Source organism: Schistocerca americana, chromosome 11, assembly GCF_021461395.2.
Source record: "Schistocerca americana isolate TAMUIC-IGC-003095 chromosome 11, iqSchAmer2.1, whole genome shotgun sequence".
NCBI classification, from domain to species: domain Eukaryota; kingdom Metazoa; phylum Arthropoda; class Insecta; order Orthoptera; family Acrididae; genus Schistocerca; species Schistocerca americana.
In genome coordinates this window covers 104,181,523-104,201,101 of record NC_060129.1, presented here as the reverse complement: position 1 = coordinate 104,201,101, position 19,579 = coordinate 104,181,523, and the positions used below count along the sequence as shown (strand labels likewise).

Genomic DNA, 19,579 nt, shown 5'->3' with positions numbered 1-19,579 from the left:
CTAGACGCTGTCACAAATGATGATGATGAAATGATAAGGACAACACAAACACCCAGTCCACGGGCAGATATAATCCCCAACTTGGCTGGGAATTGAATCTGGGACCCCATGATCCAGAGGCAGCAATGCTAGCCACTAGACCACCAGCAGCAGACTTAAGCTGTCGGGCCATATCAGTTTCGACTGTTCCGTTTCCATTCCTCCTGTGGTGCTCCAACACAGAGAGTCTGGTAGGCGTCTCCTATTTGGCATATTGCACCGTCTGTGACTCTGTACACAGCAATTGTGGATGTATGACTACCAGACTAACACTAGCCCTTCTGATAGATGCCATGACATCATCGTTGGCGTGGTTGACCGTTGACCAGAATGCCATCTTTCGTGCAGTACCCGATCGTACAGACATCTGTTTACAGTTTGTATGATTATATCGTGAGTTAGACGGACGGGGAATTACTGGTTTGTTGGACACCAGCATCTGTCAACACAGAAATCATAAGGGGGACCCCAAGCAAGAATCTCGAGCAGTACTACACTATGGTCATCCCATTCCATGCCAGAACAATTTGGTCCCTGCAGAGATGCGGATGGGGAATTATTTTTCTCTGTATTAAAATCATTTATTCTACAGAGAAGAACTCTAAGGCACTTCACGAGTCTTCTCCTACTGCCCCACAGTGTGCGATGCTGCTCCAGTGAAGAATGACCTGTATGGGGAGCAGAAACGGGCCAATTGCTAGAGGGAGTTGTCGTATACACGAACGTTCTACTGTAATTTTTGTATTTCCATAGGATATCTATATTATACCGGCCCTAAATACTGAATGATGGCAACCAACTCTCCTGTAAAATTCAATATTTTCTAGTAAGCAGAGTTTTCTGTCGCCTTACTTAAAGGTTAATGTAATTCCCTGTACTTATATACACACTTAAGCGTTTATCAACAGTGTTTAGTTTCTTCAGTTTTTATGTCTTTTAATTAGACTCAAGACAGTAGATATATATATTGCGTTTTGTCAAATATATTGAATTTTATGTCTGTTTCTATAAATAAGTCGAGATACTCTATAATGCTTAGCCCTTAAATGAGCTTGTCTTTCTATGAACTAACAAATACACGTTTTATTGTACTGTGTCATGGTTGTCACTGTTTCTCACTGGATAATAATCGTCCATTTTTTTTTTTTTGTAGCCACGTTAATTATTTATCGTTGGATTTTCGAGTTATGTTGATCACCCAGCATGCATTCCAGTTCCATTGAAACAAAGAAAGTGTTTGTGTTTCAATTCTGTTTATTGAAGTAATTTGGGGAGACACAATATTTTCTCTTTCCGTCTGGTGCACGCACGAATACGTCATAACATTTTCCGACGTCTGAGCTGGTCCATCACAGTTGTCCATATGAGAAGCATGGATCTCCACACTTGTAACGACTGTCTCTGAGCTTTGTTGATGACCACTGCAAATGCGATGTGCAATGGAAACAGCAAACGTTGAATTTTAAACGCATATCTGTCTGAATCGTTGTGATGCATGCCAACAGCAAATCTTCCCCTTTGAATTTTCCATTGAAAACTGTGATTTCACCATATTGTTCACCCATTTCATACGAAGCCTGGCACCGTTACAAAGTGGTGGTGGATTTATGTTTCGAACAAGAATGATAGGGACGACAACTGGTGCATCGGAATTCCTGGCAAATCAAGCGAAATCAAAAACTCGGTTGGCTAGTTGACAACCTATTCTTGAGTCATTACAGTATCAAGAGACTGATGCACAGACACTTTGTATGATATTTCGTTTCGATGATGAAATTATTGGCATTTGAATCGTTGATTTTCGGTGCTGATACAGCATTTACACTGAGTCACAGACGATGTTTTAAATTCTGTATGGTAATTGGGAAAATTTTCTCACTGAGTTCGCTTTTGTCACTTAGATTTTAAAGACACTTGATGGAAACTTAATACACTTCATGGATTTATCGATTGCCATTTTCGAATTACAAATGCTAAACCACTGTTTCACTTAACATTCTGTATTATGTTGTTCTTCTACACACGCATTGGTCTTCAAACTCAATTTCTGTATGTGTTGCAGTAAATCTGATGGCCTGTAGCATGCATTAAGTTAATCAGCGGCTGTTGAATCCCGCATAACGGGTAGAATTGGTCTAAAATCTGTGTCCCAGGGCTGTGCTGACGTCACACCACTACCCCTCTCCAGAAGTAGGTTTGAAATTCAAATTCGTGTGTGAATTTTTTTCTCTGCTCATGTGAACAGAAAATAAATTGGGTGTACAGCCTAAGAGCTGCTCATTTTCTCCCAAATCTTTGAACGTTTGATGAAGACCTTACAATGCTTTTTTGTGGGCTTATAAAGAGATGATATAGCTGGAGTACTTTACCTGTCACTGAATTTTTGTTTAAATTGCATGTTGATGACTGAAGAATTTACATATTCAACGCCAATTTCTGTAGTAAAAGTGTCATTTGGCCACCACTCAAATGAGATGCAACAATTTCAGATGATGAAATTTCCAATTTAATATTTTATGTGATTATAAGTAGTGGGATTATAGGGTTCCTAGGACACTTTTGATATCAAATCGTTATGCAAATTAATTAAATTGCTCAATTAACTACCCCAAACCCCACCTCACCCCACCCAACATTCACTTGCACTCAGAGATGAAGTCATGGATTTCCCCAGCGAGCTCGTGTGTCCCCTTGCTCTCCCCTCCTCACCCCTACATGCCCTATTGGCAACAATTTCGAATTTTGGAAGGAAACTAAAAATGGCTGGAAATTCTTTGTCACAGGGTTGTGCTGACGTTACAACCCCAAAACCCACTCCACAAATAGGTGAGCAATTCTAATTCGTGTGGGAATCTTTTTCTCTCCTCTTATATGAACAGGAGTGGTGAGAGAGGTTCAGTTGGTGCTGAGATGTCATTGTAGAAGCAACGCGATGTGGTCGATCAATGAGGTGGATGTGAAGGATAGAGCGGCTTTCAATAGCTGTATTATATGTACGTATTTGAAGGAGGATTGTAGCCACAGTTCACTATGTAGGGGATGGAAGACTTTATGGAAGAGTGTCAGTAACAGAAACAGAATAATGCGATTCAGGAGATTGTGGCAATGCTCAGAGAAGGAGCCACAATGCATGTTGCAACTGACACATGCTCACGTGCATGTGCAAAGTGCTGAGATATTCCACATGAAGCATTCACTCTTCCAAAATGCAAGAGGCGGGCAGTTGATGCTAAGTCGCTTCAGTAGAAGCATATTCTGTACGTAATATTCCATTAACAAGCATCAACAGCTCATCCCCATCCACTTTCTCCTTACCAACCAAACCTTTCATCCCATCATCACTCACTTGCCATCCATGGTGCTGTGTGGAATGTGTTCTATGGAAGAACTGCAGGTGTCTGACCAGGAGAAGTTTAACAGCCATCTCGCCAGTAAGCACACAGCTGATGACGGCAACCATAGCCTCATACATGCAGAATGGCAAGTAGTTATATTAGATGAGTGCCTGAGGAAGAAGAGGAGTACTGTCCAGCAGATAATGGCTCTGCAGCAGAATGTGCCCAAGATGCATTCTGCAAGTCACGCAGATTGATGCTGTTGTTATAACTGCTTGCCATTTTTGAAATTTGCAGTCAGTTTTCAACCTCACAAGAGACATCAACCTCTGATGCAGAGGATCAAGCAACCGATATACTTCACGATTACGCCACCACAGGCGCTTGAAATTGGCAGTAGCCAATAGGACCGCAGTACATGATCATGTTGGCGATATAGGGTGGGCCCAGCAGCTCTGCAGCCTCAGTTGCAGTCTGTTAGCACGAAGCGCCCACCGAGTTCAGAAAGTGTTACCTAGCTGCAGCAGCAGTAGAAGAGGAAGAACCTGCAGAAGACTAAGTACCCCTTGCGTAACGTCTGTGTTTACTGTCGTGAGAAATTTGGAGCCTTTGTGCTCCTGTTATTGCTTGTAAGAGGTTTTCTTATTTGCCCATCAGTGGAGGTGGCGTCCTCCAGCCTGTTGCGACCTGCAGCAGTGGCACCATCTGGAGTGTCAGCAGCCGCATTGGTGGCAGCACCTTGGGATCCTGTCATGCAGCTTGTCAGCCTGTTGAAGCGGGACAATGAGCTGTTGCTGACGACTGAAGAGACCCAGCCAGTCCCTGACTCACAGAAATACACTGACGATCCTGAACAGCATCACACAGGTTGGTGCTGGACCCCATCAAATGCGCCATTGCAGAATATTCCAGTGAGGATACAGTGAATGAGAAGGTACCGAGTACACCCTGTGCACAGCTACTTTTCACTTCAGTGTATAAGTTAACAGCTAGTTGTCTGAAGCGTTTACATATTGGTATAGAAGCATCCACAAACAGAGACTGGCATGTAGTGGTAGAGACAGAGAATGCAGATAAAAGTGTTAAAGTGCTATTTATGGAAATGGAATGGGGAGAATTGTGTCGTGTAAAGGCCTGTGTCAAGCAGATGTACCAATGAGTATCATCCGAGCCATCCTCCTCTGGACATTTACTGTGCTGCTATTACTCTATCCGTAATAACAGTGTATGATGTCTCTGCACTTCATGAGAAATCGGGTGACACATTCATTTATCTATAGCGCTCCGCCGTTACAAACTTGTTTGGTCAACAGATGGTGCTATCCATTGTGTTGGGAAGATCGAATCGATGGTTGCTTTGTGTTAAATCTGTGTTTAGAGACATTGCAGACTATCTCCTTATAAACAGTGTGCATGTATACGACTTCGAACAGCGAGTCCAAGAGAACTAGTATACTGGCGATAAGTTTGAGAGATAGGCTACATGCAGAGCTCTGTGCTTACAAGAAGGCTTTATTTTCAATATTCTGTGCTAGTGTTAAAGAAAGAACCTGTTGATGTAGTGCACCCCATGTATGATTAATGAATAAAAATGTGTATAACCGTGCATGTGTTTTATTTCTTACATTCCATTATATTGTAAGTACTGGAGCTATTGTTACCTATAATTACACTACAGTCATGCAACAGCAGAAATTTTTGCCATGTAAGTAAATTGTCTGCAAAAGGCCACTTCACGCCAGTACCTGTCATAGTCAGTAACATGGCATGGCATATTATTCACTATTTTCTATAAAAATCCATTGCACACCAGTACCTAACGTAGTCAGTATCTTGGCAGAGTGGGTGAAGCTTCAAGACTTTGTTGTCAGCAGTCTGTGGTATAGGGAGAAATTCATTTTACTTGTTTTTATTTTTCGTGTGGAATTTCATTCTTTCGTGTGCAACTCGATTTGTTGCACAGCACTGTAACAAGTCACGTAGTCGCTATGAAACCAGTGGTTAATGTAGCACTAGTTCTCTTTTGCCATTCCTCGAATGCAGCTGTGTGGTGGCAGTATCAATTCTGTTTTCTCTGTTTATGACTTTTTTCTTGCCATGGTGTAGAATGTCATGTGGTCAAGGACCTTTTCAGTTTTGACTGTAATCTTCCTAACTGGAAGGACTTCATATCCACTCATCTACCGAACCCCAATATGCACAGTAAACTACCACTCCAGAGTATTGAGTGTAGTCTGGGAAGAACCGTTGTTAAATTCCATCCCTTTCTCATTCCAGTGTGAGTGCATGACCTTATGTTCATTTTAAAGTAGCTCTTTCTCCCAAACGTATGAAGAGGCTATACATCGAGAGGTCCTTTGTTGAATCTGCGTAATCCACTGCTATTTTTGTGTACATATGGGCTTAAGTAGAATACGGTTGTCTATGTCTTTGTGTGTTTCGAATCCGTTACGAAGCTCTGTAGTAAATTAACAGTTTACTAAACACAGCCATCTTGTGATTTAAGATATTCTCCTCAAATTTCCCTCAGGGAGTCTTAGTAACTATCCCAGAAGCTATCAAAGGAAATTCACAGTGAATATGAGTGAATAGTTTATCAATACATTGTCTGCTAGATCTCACTAGACATAATGGGTAAAGTTTAAGCTGACAGTAAATTGCATTCTGGAATGTATGTGCCAAGTAAGCTGATTAAGGATGGAAAGGACCTTCTGTGGTTTAATAATCAAATTCGGAAAATACTAAACTAAACTCCGCCCAAACAGACCTTGAAAGGCCCAATTATACTGGTCGGCCGCCGTATTATAATCATCCCACAAGCGTCACTGGATGCGGATATGGAGGGGCATGTGGTCAGCACACGGATCTCCTTGCCGAGACCGGAGCCGCTGCATCTCAATCAAGTAGCAACACAGTTTGCCTCACAAGAGTGCACCCCGCTTGCCAACAACGCTCGGCAGACTGGATGGTCACCCATCCAAGTGATAGCCCAGCCCAACAGCGCTTAGCTACGGTGATCTGACGGGAACCGGTGTTACCACTGCTCAAGGCCGTTGGCACATTCTGAAAATGCAGAGGAAAAAATTGTTGAAGTGTCAGAAAAGAGAGCACAAATATTGACAGACGAAAGTTAGCAGAAATTCGTGCATCCCTAAGAAAGCAATTCGTGAAGCTGATAACTAATTCGACCGCCATACCTTAGCGAAAGATCTTGCTGAGAACCAAAGAAAATACTGGCCATGGGTACAATCACTAAGCGGGTTGAAGGTTTCTGTCTCGTCACTCTACGATGAGCCCATGGTGGCTACAGAAGACAGCAAAAGAAAAGGTAGTTTTATATTCCACGTTTAAGAAATCATACATGCAAGAGGCTCGTGTAAAGATACCGTCACTTGACTGTCGTACAGACTACCGCGTGGAGGATGTAGAAATTGACATGGTGATGTAGAGAAGCTACTAATAGAGCTCGATACAAATAAGTCACCGGGTCCAGATGGAATGCATTTTGGTGTCAAAGAGACTACTTTGTGGCATTCAACCCGTATTCAGCATGCATTTAGAGCCACCTAATCACCCAGAGAAAAGTGTCAAGCGAATGGAAAACAGTGTAGGAGACTCCTGTGTATATGAAAGGTGAAAGGTCAGACTTGCATGATTACTGACCAATGTCGTAAACATCGGTTTGCAGCAGAGTTCTTGAAAACATTCAGAGTGGGATTATAATAAATGAACTTAAGATACAAAAGGTCATGACCATGAATCACCACAATTTTACAAAGCATCGCTCATGCGAAGCTTAGCTTGTCCTTTTCTCGCATGATGTCCCACACACAATGGATCGAGGGATATAGGCAGATTCCATGTTTCTAGATTTCTGGAAAGCATTTGAGCCAGTGCCTCATTATAGACTGTTGTTGAAGATCCGAGAATACGGTTCAGGCAGAAGACTTTAGGTAATAGAACCCAGTATGTGGTTCTCAATGGCGATTGTTCATCAGAGGCAGCCATGCCGTTTCGAGTGCCCCAGAAAAGTGTGACAGGACCGCTTTTATTCTCTGTATACATACATGGCCCAGCCGAAGCGTGAACAGTAACTTACAGATATTTGCTGATGACGCTGTGGTATACAGATTGGTGCCACTGTTGAGTGGCCGCAGGAATACGCAAGATGACTTAGACTAAATTTCTGGTTTGCCTGAATACTGGCAGCTTGCTTCAAACACAGAAATATGTAGGTTGATTTGGGTGAGTAGGAAATTCAGTCCTTAACGCTCGAATACAGTAGTATGGGGGTGCAGCTTGAAACAGTCACTTTGGTTAAACATCTGAACATACTGTTGACGAAATGGAGTGAGCAGGTTAGGGTAGTAGTAGGGAAGGTGTATGCTCTGCTTCATTTAACAAGGAGAATTTTGCGAAAGTGATGCTCATCCATAAAGGAGACGGGGTATGGAATATTAGTGCAACCTGTTCTTGAATACTGATCGAGTAATTGTGATCCCCAGCAGGTCCAACTGGAGGAGACACCAATGGGAGTCAGAGGCGGTCTCTTAGATTTACTGCCCACAGGTTCGAGCAGCATTAAAGTATTATGGAGAGGCTTTGTGAATTCAAATATTTATTATGCACCCGCCCACGCCTCCCCCACTTTTCCCCCCATTTTGTATCATTTTCCTGTTTGTTGTATTTCAGTTCCCCATCTGGGGAGGGCTGGCAGCATAGGCGCTACTCTTCAGCTGAGAGACATTAAGTATACAGCAGGAAGACATTTAAAACAACATAAAGTAGAAAACGTGGAGGAACATAGATATAAAAAGGAGAACATAATGAAAGAGAACATACAAAAACGGGGGTGACTGTAAATATGGAGACAAAAATCTAAAATGCAGTTAACACAAAACAACCACACACATGAGGATTAAAAGAACACAAGGCGAAGTATGATGGGAGCATAAAAGTTACAGAATGATTAAAACGATCATGAGATGGGCGGCATAGCACATGATTAAAACTACTTGATGTTACCAGAGAACGGCACTGAACACAACACTGATGTAGGTCAATGATAAAGAAAAATGAACTGGGAGAATCTGCCAGGGGTAGGGATGTGAGGGAGTAGGGAAGAAAGGGGTTAAGTGGTGGCACTACAGGGGGGGGAGGATGGGATGAGGGGGGGGGGCGCACTGAAGTAGACTGGGGAGGGAAGGACAGGTGAGGAAAACAGCTAAGGAGGGTGTGCAGAGACATAGGGGGGGGGAGGGTGAAGGAGGAGACACCACTCCAAGGGAAGGAGGGCAGGGGAAATGGAGGGCCCTGGGGAGGGAGGAACATGATAAGGCTACAGTTGGTAGGAAGGGTAGACGTCATGGACAAGTTCATCATCCAGGGGGAGAAGGTGCTAGAAATTGCCCTGTTGAAGGAAATAGAGGGTGTGGAGTTGGAGAGAGGGGGAAAAGAGCGATAGAGGCATGGCAATGGGCGGGGGTTTGTATCATTGTACACTCGGTTTTTTATAATAATCAATGATGCCTTTGTGAAACGTGTTTCAAAATCCAACTAAGTTTGCCAGGATTTAATTTGTATAACTGACTAATTTTTAAACTTGATTGTAATTCATAACAATATATAGCTGATTTTTAATAATTGACCATGTATCAAATATTTAACTCTCTTGCTAGATTGTACTTCTGTGTACCCTAATTATGAAGGTGTAAGTCGCATTTTTACGTGGACACTGAGAAGTGGACTCTTCACACAATATACTGTAAACACCGATTCCTTTGTCCATTTCAAAGATAATGCAACCAGTTTGCATAATAAAGAGTCCCACTACCTGTTCCTGCGACATAGCACAAATCAGATGGTGCAAATTGGGATATTTTTATGATGGTATCTGACGATCAGTTCACTTGTGTTTGTGTCAATGATTACTTATACAAATTGTAGTGAACTTCAAAATGTGCGATTTGGTCATCCACTTTATTCCACAACCATAGTAAATGAATGTGTCATGCTCCCTGAAAGTAAATTAGCCTATTACACAAATGTTCTCACATTTGCTTTTGACAAAATTGTTTTATATAACGATAGATACAAAGTTTGACGAGGTTTCCTTCCCACATCTCTCCCTACCTGGCCCTCTTCAGCGCGCCCCCCGCTCATCTCCCCCATCTCTTCCCCTCCCTCCCTTCTTCAGGTCTCCCTCATCTCCTAGCGCCTGGCAGATCCTCTGTTTTGATCATCGTCAGCGTGCCACATCAGTGTTGTGTTTAGTGCTGTTTCTCCTGTGCATCAAGAGGTGTGATTTTAATTGTGTACTGCCTTGAGGTCCGCCATCAGTGTTACGTTATGTGCTACGCCATCCGTCGATACCTTATGCTCCAGTCATACTGTGCCTTGTGTTCATTTAATCGTCGCAGTGTGTGGCTTTTTGTGTGTGCTACTTTTAAACAGTTTTTTATCTCCATTTTACAGTCACCCCGTTTTTTTGTCTATTGCCTTCCATGATGTTCCCCCTTTGATCTATCTATGTTCACCTTATTCTCTCCTTTGCTGTTTTTAAATGTCTTCTATTGTTTTGTTCTATGTCTTTCGGCTGAAGAGCAGCGCATATGCTGCTGCCAGCCCGCCCTGATGGGGAATTGAAATACAATAAAGAAAAAAAAAAGTTTGATGAGGCCAGACATGGGGATTGCATCCATCCACCATCCTCCACACCTACAAATCCCTCATACGTCCTATCCTCTGTTATGCCAGCATTGCCTGGATCTCTGCACCCACCCACTTTTCCGAGGCCCTCCAAATACTCAAACGCCATGCGCTCTGCCTTGTATTCCGTATCTGCCTTCCTTCCCCCAAATGGCTCCTGTATGAACTCATCCCCTTCCTCCACCTCCTCCTGTTCCTCCAACATCTCCGCATCCTTTACATTGTCTGTAGGCTTGATCCCCCCTACCTCTGGTTTCCTCCTTTCTCTCACCACCTTCTAGCATCGCCCCCTTCCCCCCCTATTCACTTGTCCCTCCTGTCCCCACCCCTGGCAGATCCTCCCAGTTCCTTATTCATCATCGAATATGCTGTATCAGTGTTCTCATCGGTGCAGTTCTACAGTGTGCTCGACTTTTATGTAGATTTGTTGTCTATGGTTATTCCATGCTGCACTGCGTGTCGCATAGTTGTTTTAATCGTTCTGCGACTTTTTATGCTTCTGCCATACTTGGAATTGTGTTTTTTAATGCTACTGGCCAGAATTGAAAGTACAGTAGAAGAAAAAAAAATAGTTTGACAATTGCGTGTGTTCTACTCACGTCTAGTGATTCGTGATACATAATTTAATGCTACTGCCAAGAACTGAAAGTACAATAAAGGAAAAAAAATAGTTAGAACATTGCTTGTGTTCTAGTCAAGTCTAGTGATTCGTCATACGTAATTAAGAGAAGAAATCATGCAGCCCATACATTAATTTAACTGTTTTTCCTGATATTTCCTGTTCCTAACTTGTACTATTATTGTGCTTTAATCTGTTGCAGTTGAAACACTTGCTAATGGCCTAAGGCTGAAACCTAGATTCTGTAATAAAACCTGCTGTACTGTGAAATGGCGGGTGTATCTTTCAAAAAGTTTTATGTGACTGTAGCTACACACCAGAGTAAAATCAAAAAAGACGAGCCCCAGGATTGAATGCGACGCCCTTTCCAGAAGGCACTATAGCGCAAATTTAGAGAACCGGTATTTGAGGCCGGTTGCAGAACGATTCTACTGCCGCCAATGTCAATTTTGAGTAAGGATTACAGAGATAAAAGGTGAGAAATTGGGCTCATACGGCTTTTACGCGCTCGTTTATTTCTCGCTCTATTTGCGAGTGGTAGTGACTAGCAGTGGCATAAAGTATTCTCCACCATTCACCGTAATGTGGCTTGTGCAGTATGTATGTAAGTATAGACGTATCTACTAAGAGGGGTAGGACGTCTAACGGGCTCACTTGGAGCAGGACAGACACCACAGAACATTTTAATTTCCACTCTGAACTTTTATAAATAAATTCATGAAACTTTGTGAGCATGACCAGGAAGGATTCAGGATTCACACTTATAGCAGTGGAAGCTCAAAAGCACAAACAATAAATTTTTTTGACATTTCATCATTTCCTCACTTACTATTGGCTGCGTTTGTCGCTATAGGTACACTTTTCTTTGTAAGAGAGATTCTTCAATGAGTTCTGTGCAGCAGACAAACCATACTTACAGGTGTATGAAATACGACAATTTATTTAATTTATGTAAAAATAAGTGAGTAGACACATTTTAAATTTGATGTTCAGAAAAAATACAAATTCAATAGTTAATTGTCTCAATTGTTACCACAGTTTTTAATAGATTTGGAAAACTCTGAAGTTTCATGAATTTATTTGTAAAAGTATAGACCGCGAAAATTAAAATGTCCCATGGTGCCTCTGCTGCTCCGAGTGGCCCGTCTGACCTCCTACCTGCCATAAGCGAGTGTTGTTATTTTTGTATCTTTGGGTCAGACCAAGTAACATATGAAGGTCCTTCATGTATTGCTGTAGTAAACCAGGATCCTGTGCGACCTATGTGCATGCAGGGAACGACTTATCCTGACCACTGGGAGAAATTAGTGATACCTAAGCAAGGCTGCTAACCTGAAAAGAATTCCCATTCCCCATAGCTTAAGTGTCAGGAATTTTAAATGGTAATACAGAGCAGAATTCGACACAAATTAATATTCCCCCTCTCATCGTATCTAGGAATAATGAAAAAATTATTACCTGTATTGTCATTTCCTGAAATGTACACTGTGACTTCAGGATCAGGTTCTGAAAAAGTAATGGATAAATAGAACACGTATTTCACTATTCATTATAAAATTATTATTCATTATCATACCATACTTACTTCAGTTAAAAAATGTAAGAGTCATACCTGTAATGGAATCTGAGTCACTGTAGGCAGTAGCTAAGACTACTGCCATAAAGAAGTAGATAATCCAACTGAAGCTTTTGTTGGACATAATGCTAGGATACAGTTATTTGGCGAAGTAAAGAAGTTCTTCCTCAAAATATCTTCATAAAATTTTCAGACAGTTGTACAATCTGAAATTTTATAAATGAATATAATTACAAAACAAATCTTCTTCCTCCAAGCTATAAGGCGAATTAATTAGTGTAAATTAATGTTGCAATATAACGTGGATAGCATCTTACTATCTTGATATCACCTCGTTCTGTCAAATATATATACGGGCTCATTCAGCTAAGTTAAATGCATCAAATATTTCTAAACCCGCTAAGATATCGTAATACTGTTTACATGTGACCAGTTAGGCGAAAGTGCCGTCTATATTAATTGTATGGAGATGAGTATCAACTTCGCATTTCCGAAAGAAATTGTAGTGTATGACACTAAGAGCTGATGTTTCGTGCAAAGCGAGAGAACGGTGAGAGTGTGAGTGTGTGCCATTTACGTTGGCTTTAACTAGCTGAACGACCCTTAGGCAGGCAAGGACGGGCCAGCGTGATGATAGCGGAAACTACGGTCTTAGGAACATAATAGCGACTATTGAGTGCTGAATCGAATATGACAGTTGCAATCTCCTAAACACAGCACCATGAAACTGAAGATACTACATAAATCGAGGAGACAAAGTGAGCTCATAGCATATAGATAGTAATCTCTGTCTCTCTCTCTCTCTCTCGCTCTCTTATTAGACATCATGAGAGAGCAGAATGGTGAGCTCCGCGGAACTCAACGGACTTCGAACGTCTTCAGGTGATTAGGTGTCATTTTTGTCGTACAGCTGTACACAGGATTTCCACACACCTAAACATCCCTAGATCCACTGTTTCCGATGTGATAGTGAAGTGGAAATGTGAAGGGACATGTACAGCACAAAAGCGTACAGGCCTACCTCTTTTGTTGACTGACAGACCGCTGACAGTTGAAGAGGTTCGTAATGTGTAACAGGCAGACATCCGTCGAGACCATCACAAAGGAATTCCAAACTGCATCACGATCCATTGCAAGTACTATGACAGGTAGGCGAGAGGTGAGGAAACTTGGATTTCACGGTCGAGCGGCTGCTCATAAGCCGCCCAACACGCCAGTAAAAACGCCAAACGACGCCTCGCTTGGTGTGATAAGCGTAAACATTGCGAGATTGAACACTGAGAAAACCATAAATGATGTGACGAATCACGGTATACAATGTGGCGATACGATGGCAGGTTGTGGGTACGGCGAACCCCCAGTGGACATCTGCCGGCGTGTGTGGGGCTGACAGTAAAATTCGGAGGCGGGGGTGTTATGGTGTGGTCGTGTTTTTTATGGAGGGGGCTTGTACCCCTCGTTGTTTTGCGGGGCACTATCACAGCATAGGCCTAAAATGATGTTTTAAGCACTTTCTTGCTTCGCACTGTTGCAGAGAATTTTGGGGATGACGACTGCATCTTTAAACACGATCGAGCACCTGTTCATAGTGCACGGCCTGTGGTGGAGTGGTTACACGACAATAACATCCCTGTAATGGACTAGCCTGCAATGAGTCCTGACCTGAATGCTACAGATCACCTTTGGGATATTTCGGAACGCCGATTTCGGTGCCAGTCCTCACTGACCAACATTGGTACCTCTCCTCAGTGGACCACTATGTGAAGAAAGGGCTGACATTCCACAATAAACCCTCCAGCACCTGACAGAATGTATTTCTGCGAGAGTGGAAGCTGTCATCAAGGTTAGGGTGGGCCAACACCATAATGAATTCTGGCATTACCACTGGAGAGCGTCACGAACTTGTAAGTGATTTTCAGCCTGGTGTCCAGATGCTTTTGATCATATATTACACACACACACACACACACACACACACACACACACAAACACACACACACACACACACACACACACACATATATATATATATATATATATATATATATATATATATATATATATATATATATATATGGCCAGACTGAGTCACAGACTCATCATCGCCCAGTCCAAACCACTAAAGATAGAAACTTGAAATTTGGGGAGTGTATGGATCTCATATTGTAGGTATCACTTAAGAAGAGATTGTTCGAAATTCCATTCCATTGCTTATATATATTGGCAACGGCGTGACTGACTCACTCAGAGACTCATAGCCGCCAAGCCCAAACCACTAGAGATAGAAACTTGAAATTCGGAGAGGGTGTTGATCCTATACCGTAGGCCACAAATAAGAGGGAATTTTTTCGTAATTGTAAGGTTTAAATAGGGAATGAAAGGTTTTTTAATATATGTTGGTAAGAAATGCAATATTGGAACCAGACCTACAAAAATTGGCGTTTCATGTCTCAGACAGAAATAAAGAAATATGTGTTCCACCATTTTTGGAATTTAACCCCTATAGTGATGAAATAGTGGGGATAATGTTTTTTGAAAATAAATCAGTATTAACGAACGACTAAAGTATTTTTAAAGTTACATTTATGGAAATTGGCATGTAACTTCATAGTCATGAAAGAATAAGTGTTTCATTGTATTTGGAAATATACTAGGTGAAACATTTTAAAAATATTTCACTGTGAAGATTTTTCTCGCGATAAATCTACGAAAACATGAATTTAGATTCTCAGCTAGAAATAAACAAAGCATTTTATTGTTTTAGGAACTTCAACCCAAAGGAGGGCTACAGAGGAACGCAAATTTTTATGGAAATATTTCACGATCCAATCATTTTCGAAGCTAAATCTATGAAAAGTTGTATTTAACTTCTCAGTTAGAAATCAAAAAGATTCGTGTTTCACTGTTTTTGGACATTAACCTATAATTGGCTGAAATAGGGCCTGACTGAGTCACAGACTCATCATCACCCAGTCCAAACCACTAAAGATAGAAACTTGAAATTTGGGGAGTGTATGGATCTCATATTGTAGGTATCACTTAAGAAGAGATTGTTCGAAATTCCATTCATATGGGCGTGAAACAATGGATGAAAATGTTACAGTTAATAACAATTGGAACATCTGGAGTTGCAATGATGCAGTTCAGACTCCAGTGGCAGCTGTTTTTACTATAGTAGCTTGTGAGCCACTGTTCGAAAGAAATACTGTGTGTTTTGTAAAAAATCACTGGTACAATCGAAAACATCTCGGCTCTAGATGTCTCACAGAATACATTAGTATAGCCATTGTTATTTCGTAATGGAGGCACAGAGTGGTGTACTAATTAGTTCCATAATACCCCAAATATATCCTCTGGGAGACAGTCTAGAAGTAAAGTTACTATGTTGCCTTTTACAACACTCACAAGAATTATTTTTTAAGGTGAATTGTTGATATGTATGTATACACTGAAGGTAGGAGACTCCTTTTCATAAGGCAAAATAAGTCTGTGTTACTATCAGAAATTTATAATAACTTATGTGGTTGTTTATAACTAAACTCAAATAACACAAAATACTGGTAGAAGAGTTATTATGCCTTTTTCATTTAATGGTTCTCCAAGAAATATCTATCACAACTGTTTTGGTGCAATGTCCATTCTTCAAAATTTCGGCAAACATCTGTTATTTACTGCAATGATTTACCACCCTAGACGCTGAGAAATTATGAATAACATTGAACCGCGTGCTAATTACCATAAAACAGTAGTTGTTAAATTATTTAAGGCTAAATTAAAAAATTAATTCGTACAATGCTAATAAACATATTTTCCCTAAAGTTAAGACCATCATTTACACACATGAATGCCAAAAAGATGGTTGCCACATGCAACTGAAGTGGTACTGTGTATTTGTGAATTTCCATCCCATTTCCTGTAGCACACTAACATTAGGCTTGCTATTCATTTGCCACATGGACAAACTGTTTACTTGAGAGTAGGACATGAATGGAATGCAGTTGAAAATGTGAAAAACGATTATTATAATTCCCTGCAGTTAATGAAATTGATTCACCAGCGAATGTTTGGTGTTTTACTTACATTCTTATGCACTATGTTCAGGTTGATACAGAACAAAATGGAAGGAAAAAGACATAGTGGTCATAAAATTATTACATGCATATATGTAGTATCTCCAAGGTAAGTAGAACTTTCCATGTTTGTAATCCTAAATCAATTGATGATGTTAGAACTTATAATGGAATTGTTTGAAATAATTTACTGAAGCATGTCGCACTCATGGCGTTCTTAAGATAACAATGAATGGCGTGAATGTTCAAATGAAGCAAAGGAATAGAAACCACGAAACCAAACACATATATTGTTTGGTTTAATCTGAGCAGCAGATGCTTTAGCACACTGGCTTAGTTAGGAAAATTTCTTTGCAAAGATCATTTAAAGGAATACAATGAAGAAATGTCTTACAGCAGAATACAGTTAGATATTAATTATATTGTGGATGCTCACAATTGGACATGTCAGTTACTAGGATTTTCTGTTACAACTTTAATACCAGAATTTCTTTATGCGGATATATGAGATCTAACCCATTTGGTGACCTTACAGAAGAGCTACCTGTGAATAGCATTTTATAACTGACCATGTTATTTGTGACATTTAGTACCATTACACTGGATCAAAAGTGTTTTCCTATTGCTCTTGCAAGTTGCAGTAAAACATTTACACAAATTGAAATTATTCCTACAGTAAATTTTCTGAACTTCCTTGCACCACAACAGCCTTAAGTAGCGTAGCTACAACTCTTTTAACTAGTGGTAGAACCTTGTACAACACATTTAAATTACCCATTACAATTTTGGAAAATTCAGTGCCCAATACAACATCAAACAGTAATATGGACATATATTAATTCATATTTATTGATGAAGTTTCCATGTGTCGACTTCAAGTACTGAACTTTATAATGCATTATTTGGAGATGTGGTACCGATGGATGTAATAAACATAAAACTTTTGTTTTATGTGGTCATTTCGATAAATTTTTCAAGATGTTCCCCATGGTTCTTATGCAAAGAGGGCTTTGCTACATGAACTAGAGGTTTTGGACTTTTTGAAAGGAATTGGTAAAGAAGGAAGGAAACTTCTACGGTTAGAAATACCACAGCCATTAGTCTGTGATCAATATAATGCCATTGATGATGTTTATGGCAATAATGTTATCCATGTTAAATTCAGTGATTCTATCACAAAGAATGAATACTGTGCCATAGTAAGATATGTTCAGTGCTATGCCAGGTGAAGTAAAGATTTATCACAGCTATGATATGGAAATTTATGATAATGAATACAAAATTAATAACTACTAACCAGTAGAGGTTTTTAATTTTCTTACTCTAAGTGGTTTGCTACAACACAAATTACAATTAAAGTTAAATACAATCTTTTTCTTGTAGAAAAATAAATAGAAAATAATGAGTAGTTAAGGAACAAAAATGCATGTCAAATGTTTATAAGTATAATAATGCTACTGACTGCCAAGTTTTAACTGGAATCACACAAAAAGCTAATTTTGATCCATGTGTATATATGAAAGAAATTATTCAGGTAGTGAAGGGAGACGAAAATTTAATAGTCATGGGAGACTGGAATTCGAGAGTAGGAAAAGGAAGAGAAGGAAACATAGTAGGTGAATATGGATTGGGGGAAAGAAATGAAAGAGGAAGCTGTCTGGTAGAATTTTGCACAGAGCATAACTTAATCATAGTTAACACTTGGTTCAAGAATCATAAAAGAAGGTTGTACACATGGAAGAATCTGGGAAATACTAGAAGGTATCAGATAGATTATATAATGGTCAGAGAGATTTAGGAACCAGGTTTTAAATTGTAAGACATTTCCAGGGGCATATGTGGACTCTGATCACAATCGATTGGTTATGAGCTGTAGATTAAAACTGAAGAAACTGCAAAAAGGTGGGAATTTAAGGAGATGGGATCTGGACAAACTGATTAAACCAGAGGTTGTACAGAGTTTCAGGGAGAACATGAGGGAACAATTGTCACAAATGGGGGAAAGAAATAGAGTAGAAGAAGAATGGATAGCTCTGAGGGATGAAGTAGTGAAGGCAGCAGAGGATCAAGTAGGTAAAAAGACGAGGGCTAGAAGAAATCCTTGGGTAACAGAAGAAATATTGAATTTAATTGATGAAAGGAGAAAATATAAAAATGCAGTAAATGAAGCAGGCGTAAAGGAATACAAACGTCTCAAAAATGAGATGGACAGGAAGTGTAAAATGGCTAAGCAGGGATGGCTAGAGGACAAATGTAAGGAGGTAGAGGCTTATCTCACTAGGGGTAAGATAGATACTGCCAACAGGAAAATGAAAGAGACCTTTGGAGAAAAGAGAACCACTTGTATGAATATCAAGAGCTCAGATGGAAACCCAGTTCTAAGCAAAGAAGGGAAAGCAGGAAGGTGGAAGGAATATATAGAGGGTCTATACAAGGGCGATGTACTTGAGGACAATATTATGGAAATGGAAGAGAATGTAGATGAAGATGAAATGGGAGATATGATACTGCGTGAAGAGTTTGACAGAGCACTGAAAGACCTGAGTCGATACAAGGCCCCAGGGGTAGACCACATTCCATTAGAACTACTGACGGCCTTGGGAGAGCCAGTCGTGACAAAACTCTACCATCTGGTGAGCAAGATGTGTGAGACAGGTGAAATACCCTCAGACTTCAAGAAGAATATAATAACTCCATTCCCAAAGAAAGCAGGTGTCGACAGATGTGAAAATTACCGAACTATCAGTTTAATAAGCCACAGCTGCAAAATACTAATGCGAATTCTTTACAGACGAGTGGGAAAACTAGTAGAAGCCAACCTTGGGGAAGATCAGTTTGGATTCCGTACAAATGTTGGAACACGCGAGGCAATATTGACCTTACGACTTATCTTAGAAGAAAGATTAAGGAAAGCAAACCTACGTTTCTAGCATTTGTAGACTTAGAGAATGCTTTTGACAATGTTGACTGGAATACTCTCTTTCAAATTCTAAAGGTGGTAGGAGTAAAATACAGGGAGCGAAAGGCTATTTACAATTTGTACAGAAAACAGATGGCAGTTATAAGAGTCAAAGGGCATGAAAGGGAAGAAGTGGTTGGGAAAGGAGTGAGACAGGGTTGTAGCCTGTCCCCGATGTTATTCAATCTGTATATTGAGCAAGCAGTAAAGGGAACAAAAGAAAAATTGGGAGTAGGTGTTAAAGTCCATAGAGAAGAAATAAAAAAGTTAAGT

At 40.4% G+C, this 19,579-nt stretch overlaps 1 protein-coding gene across 1 annotated transcript in view; it reads right to left on the bottom strand.

Annotated features, from left to right (window-relative positions):
* The window catches only part of LOC124553318 (26S proteasome non-ATPase regulatory subunit 10-like), a 40,748-nt gene extending 31,203 nt beyond the window's left edge, over positions 1-9,545 (bottom strand). Inside the window, exon 1 of the mRNA XM_047127196.1 lies at positions 9,507-9,545. Within this exon, the coding sequence (XP_046983152.1) occupies positions 9,507-9,545 (39 nt within the window). The remainder of the gene's footprint in view (positions 1-9,506) is intronic.
* Between the last annotated feature and the right edge of the window lie 10,034 nt (positions 9,546-19,579).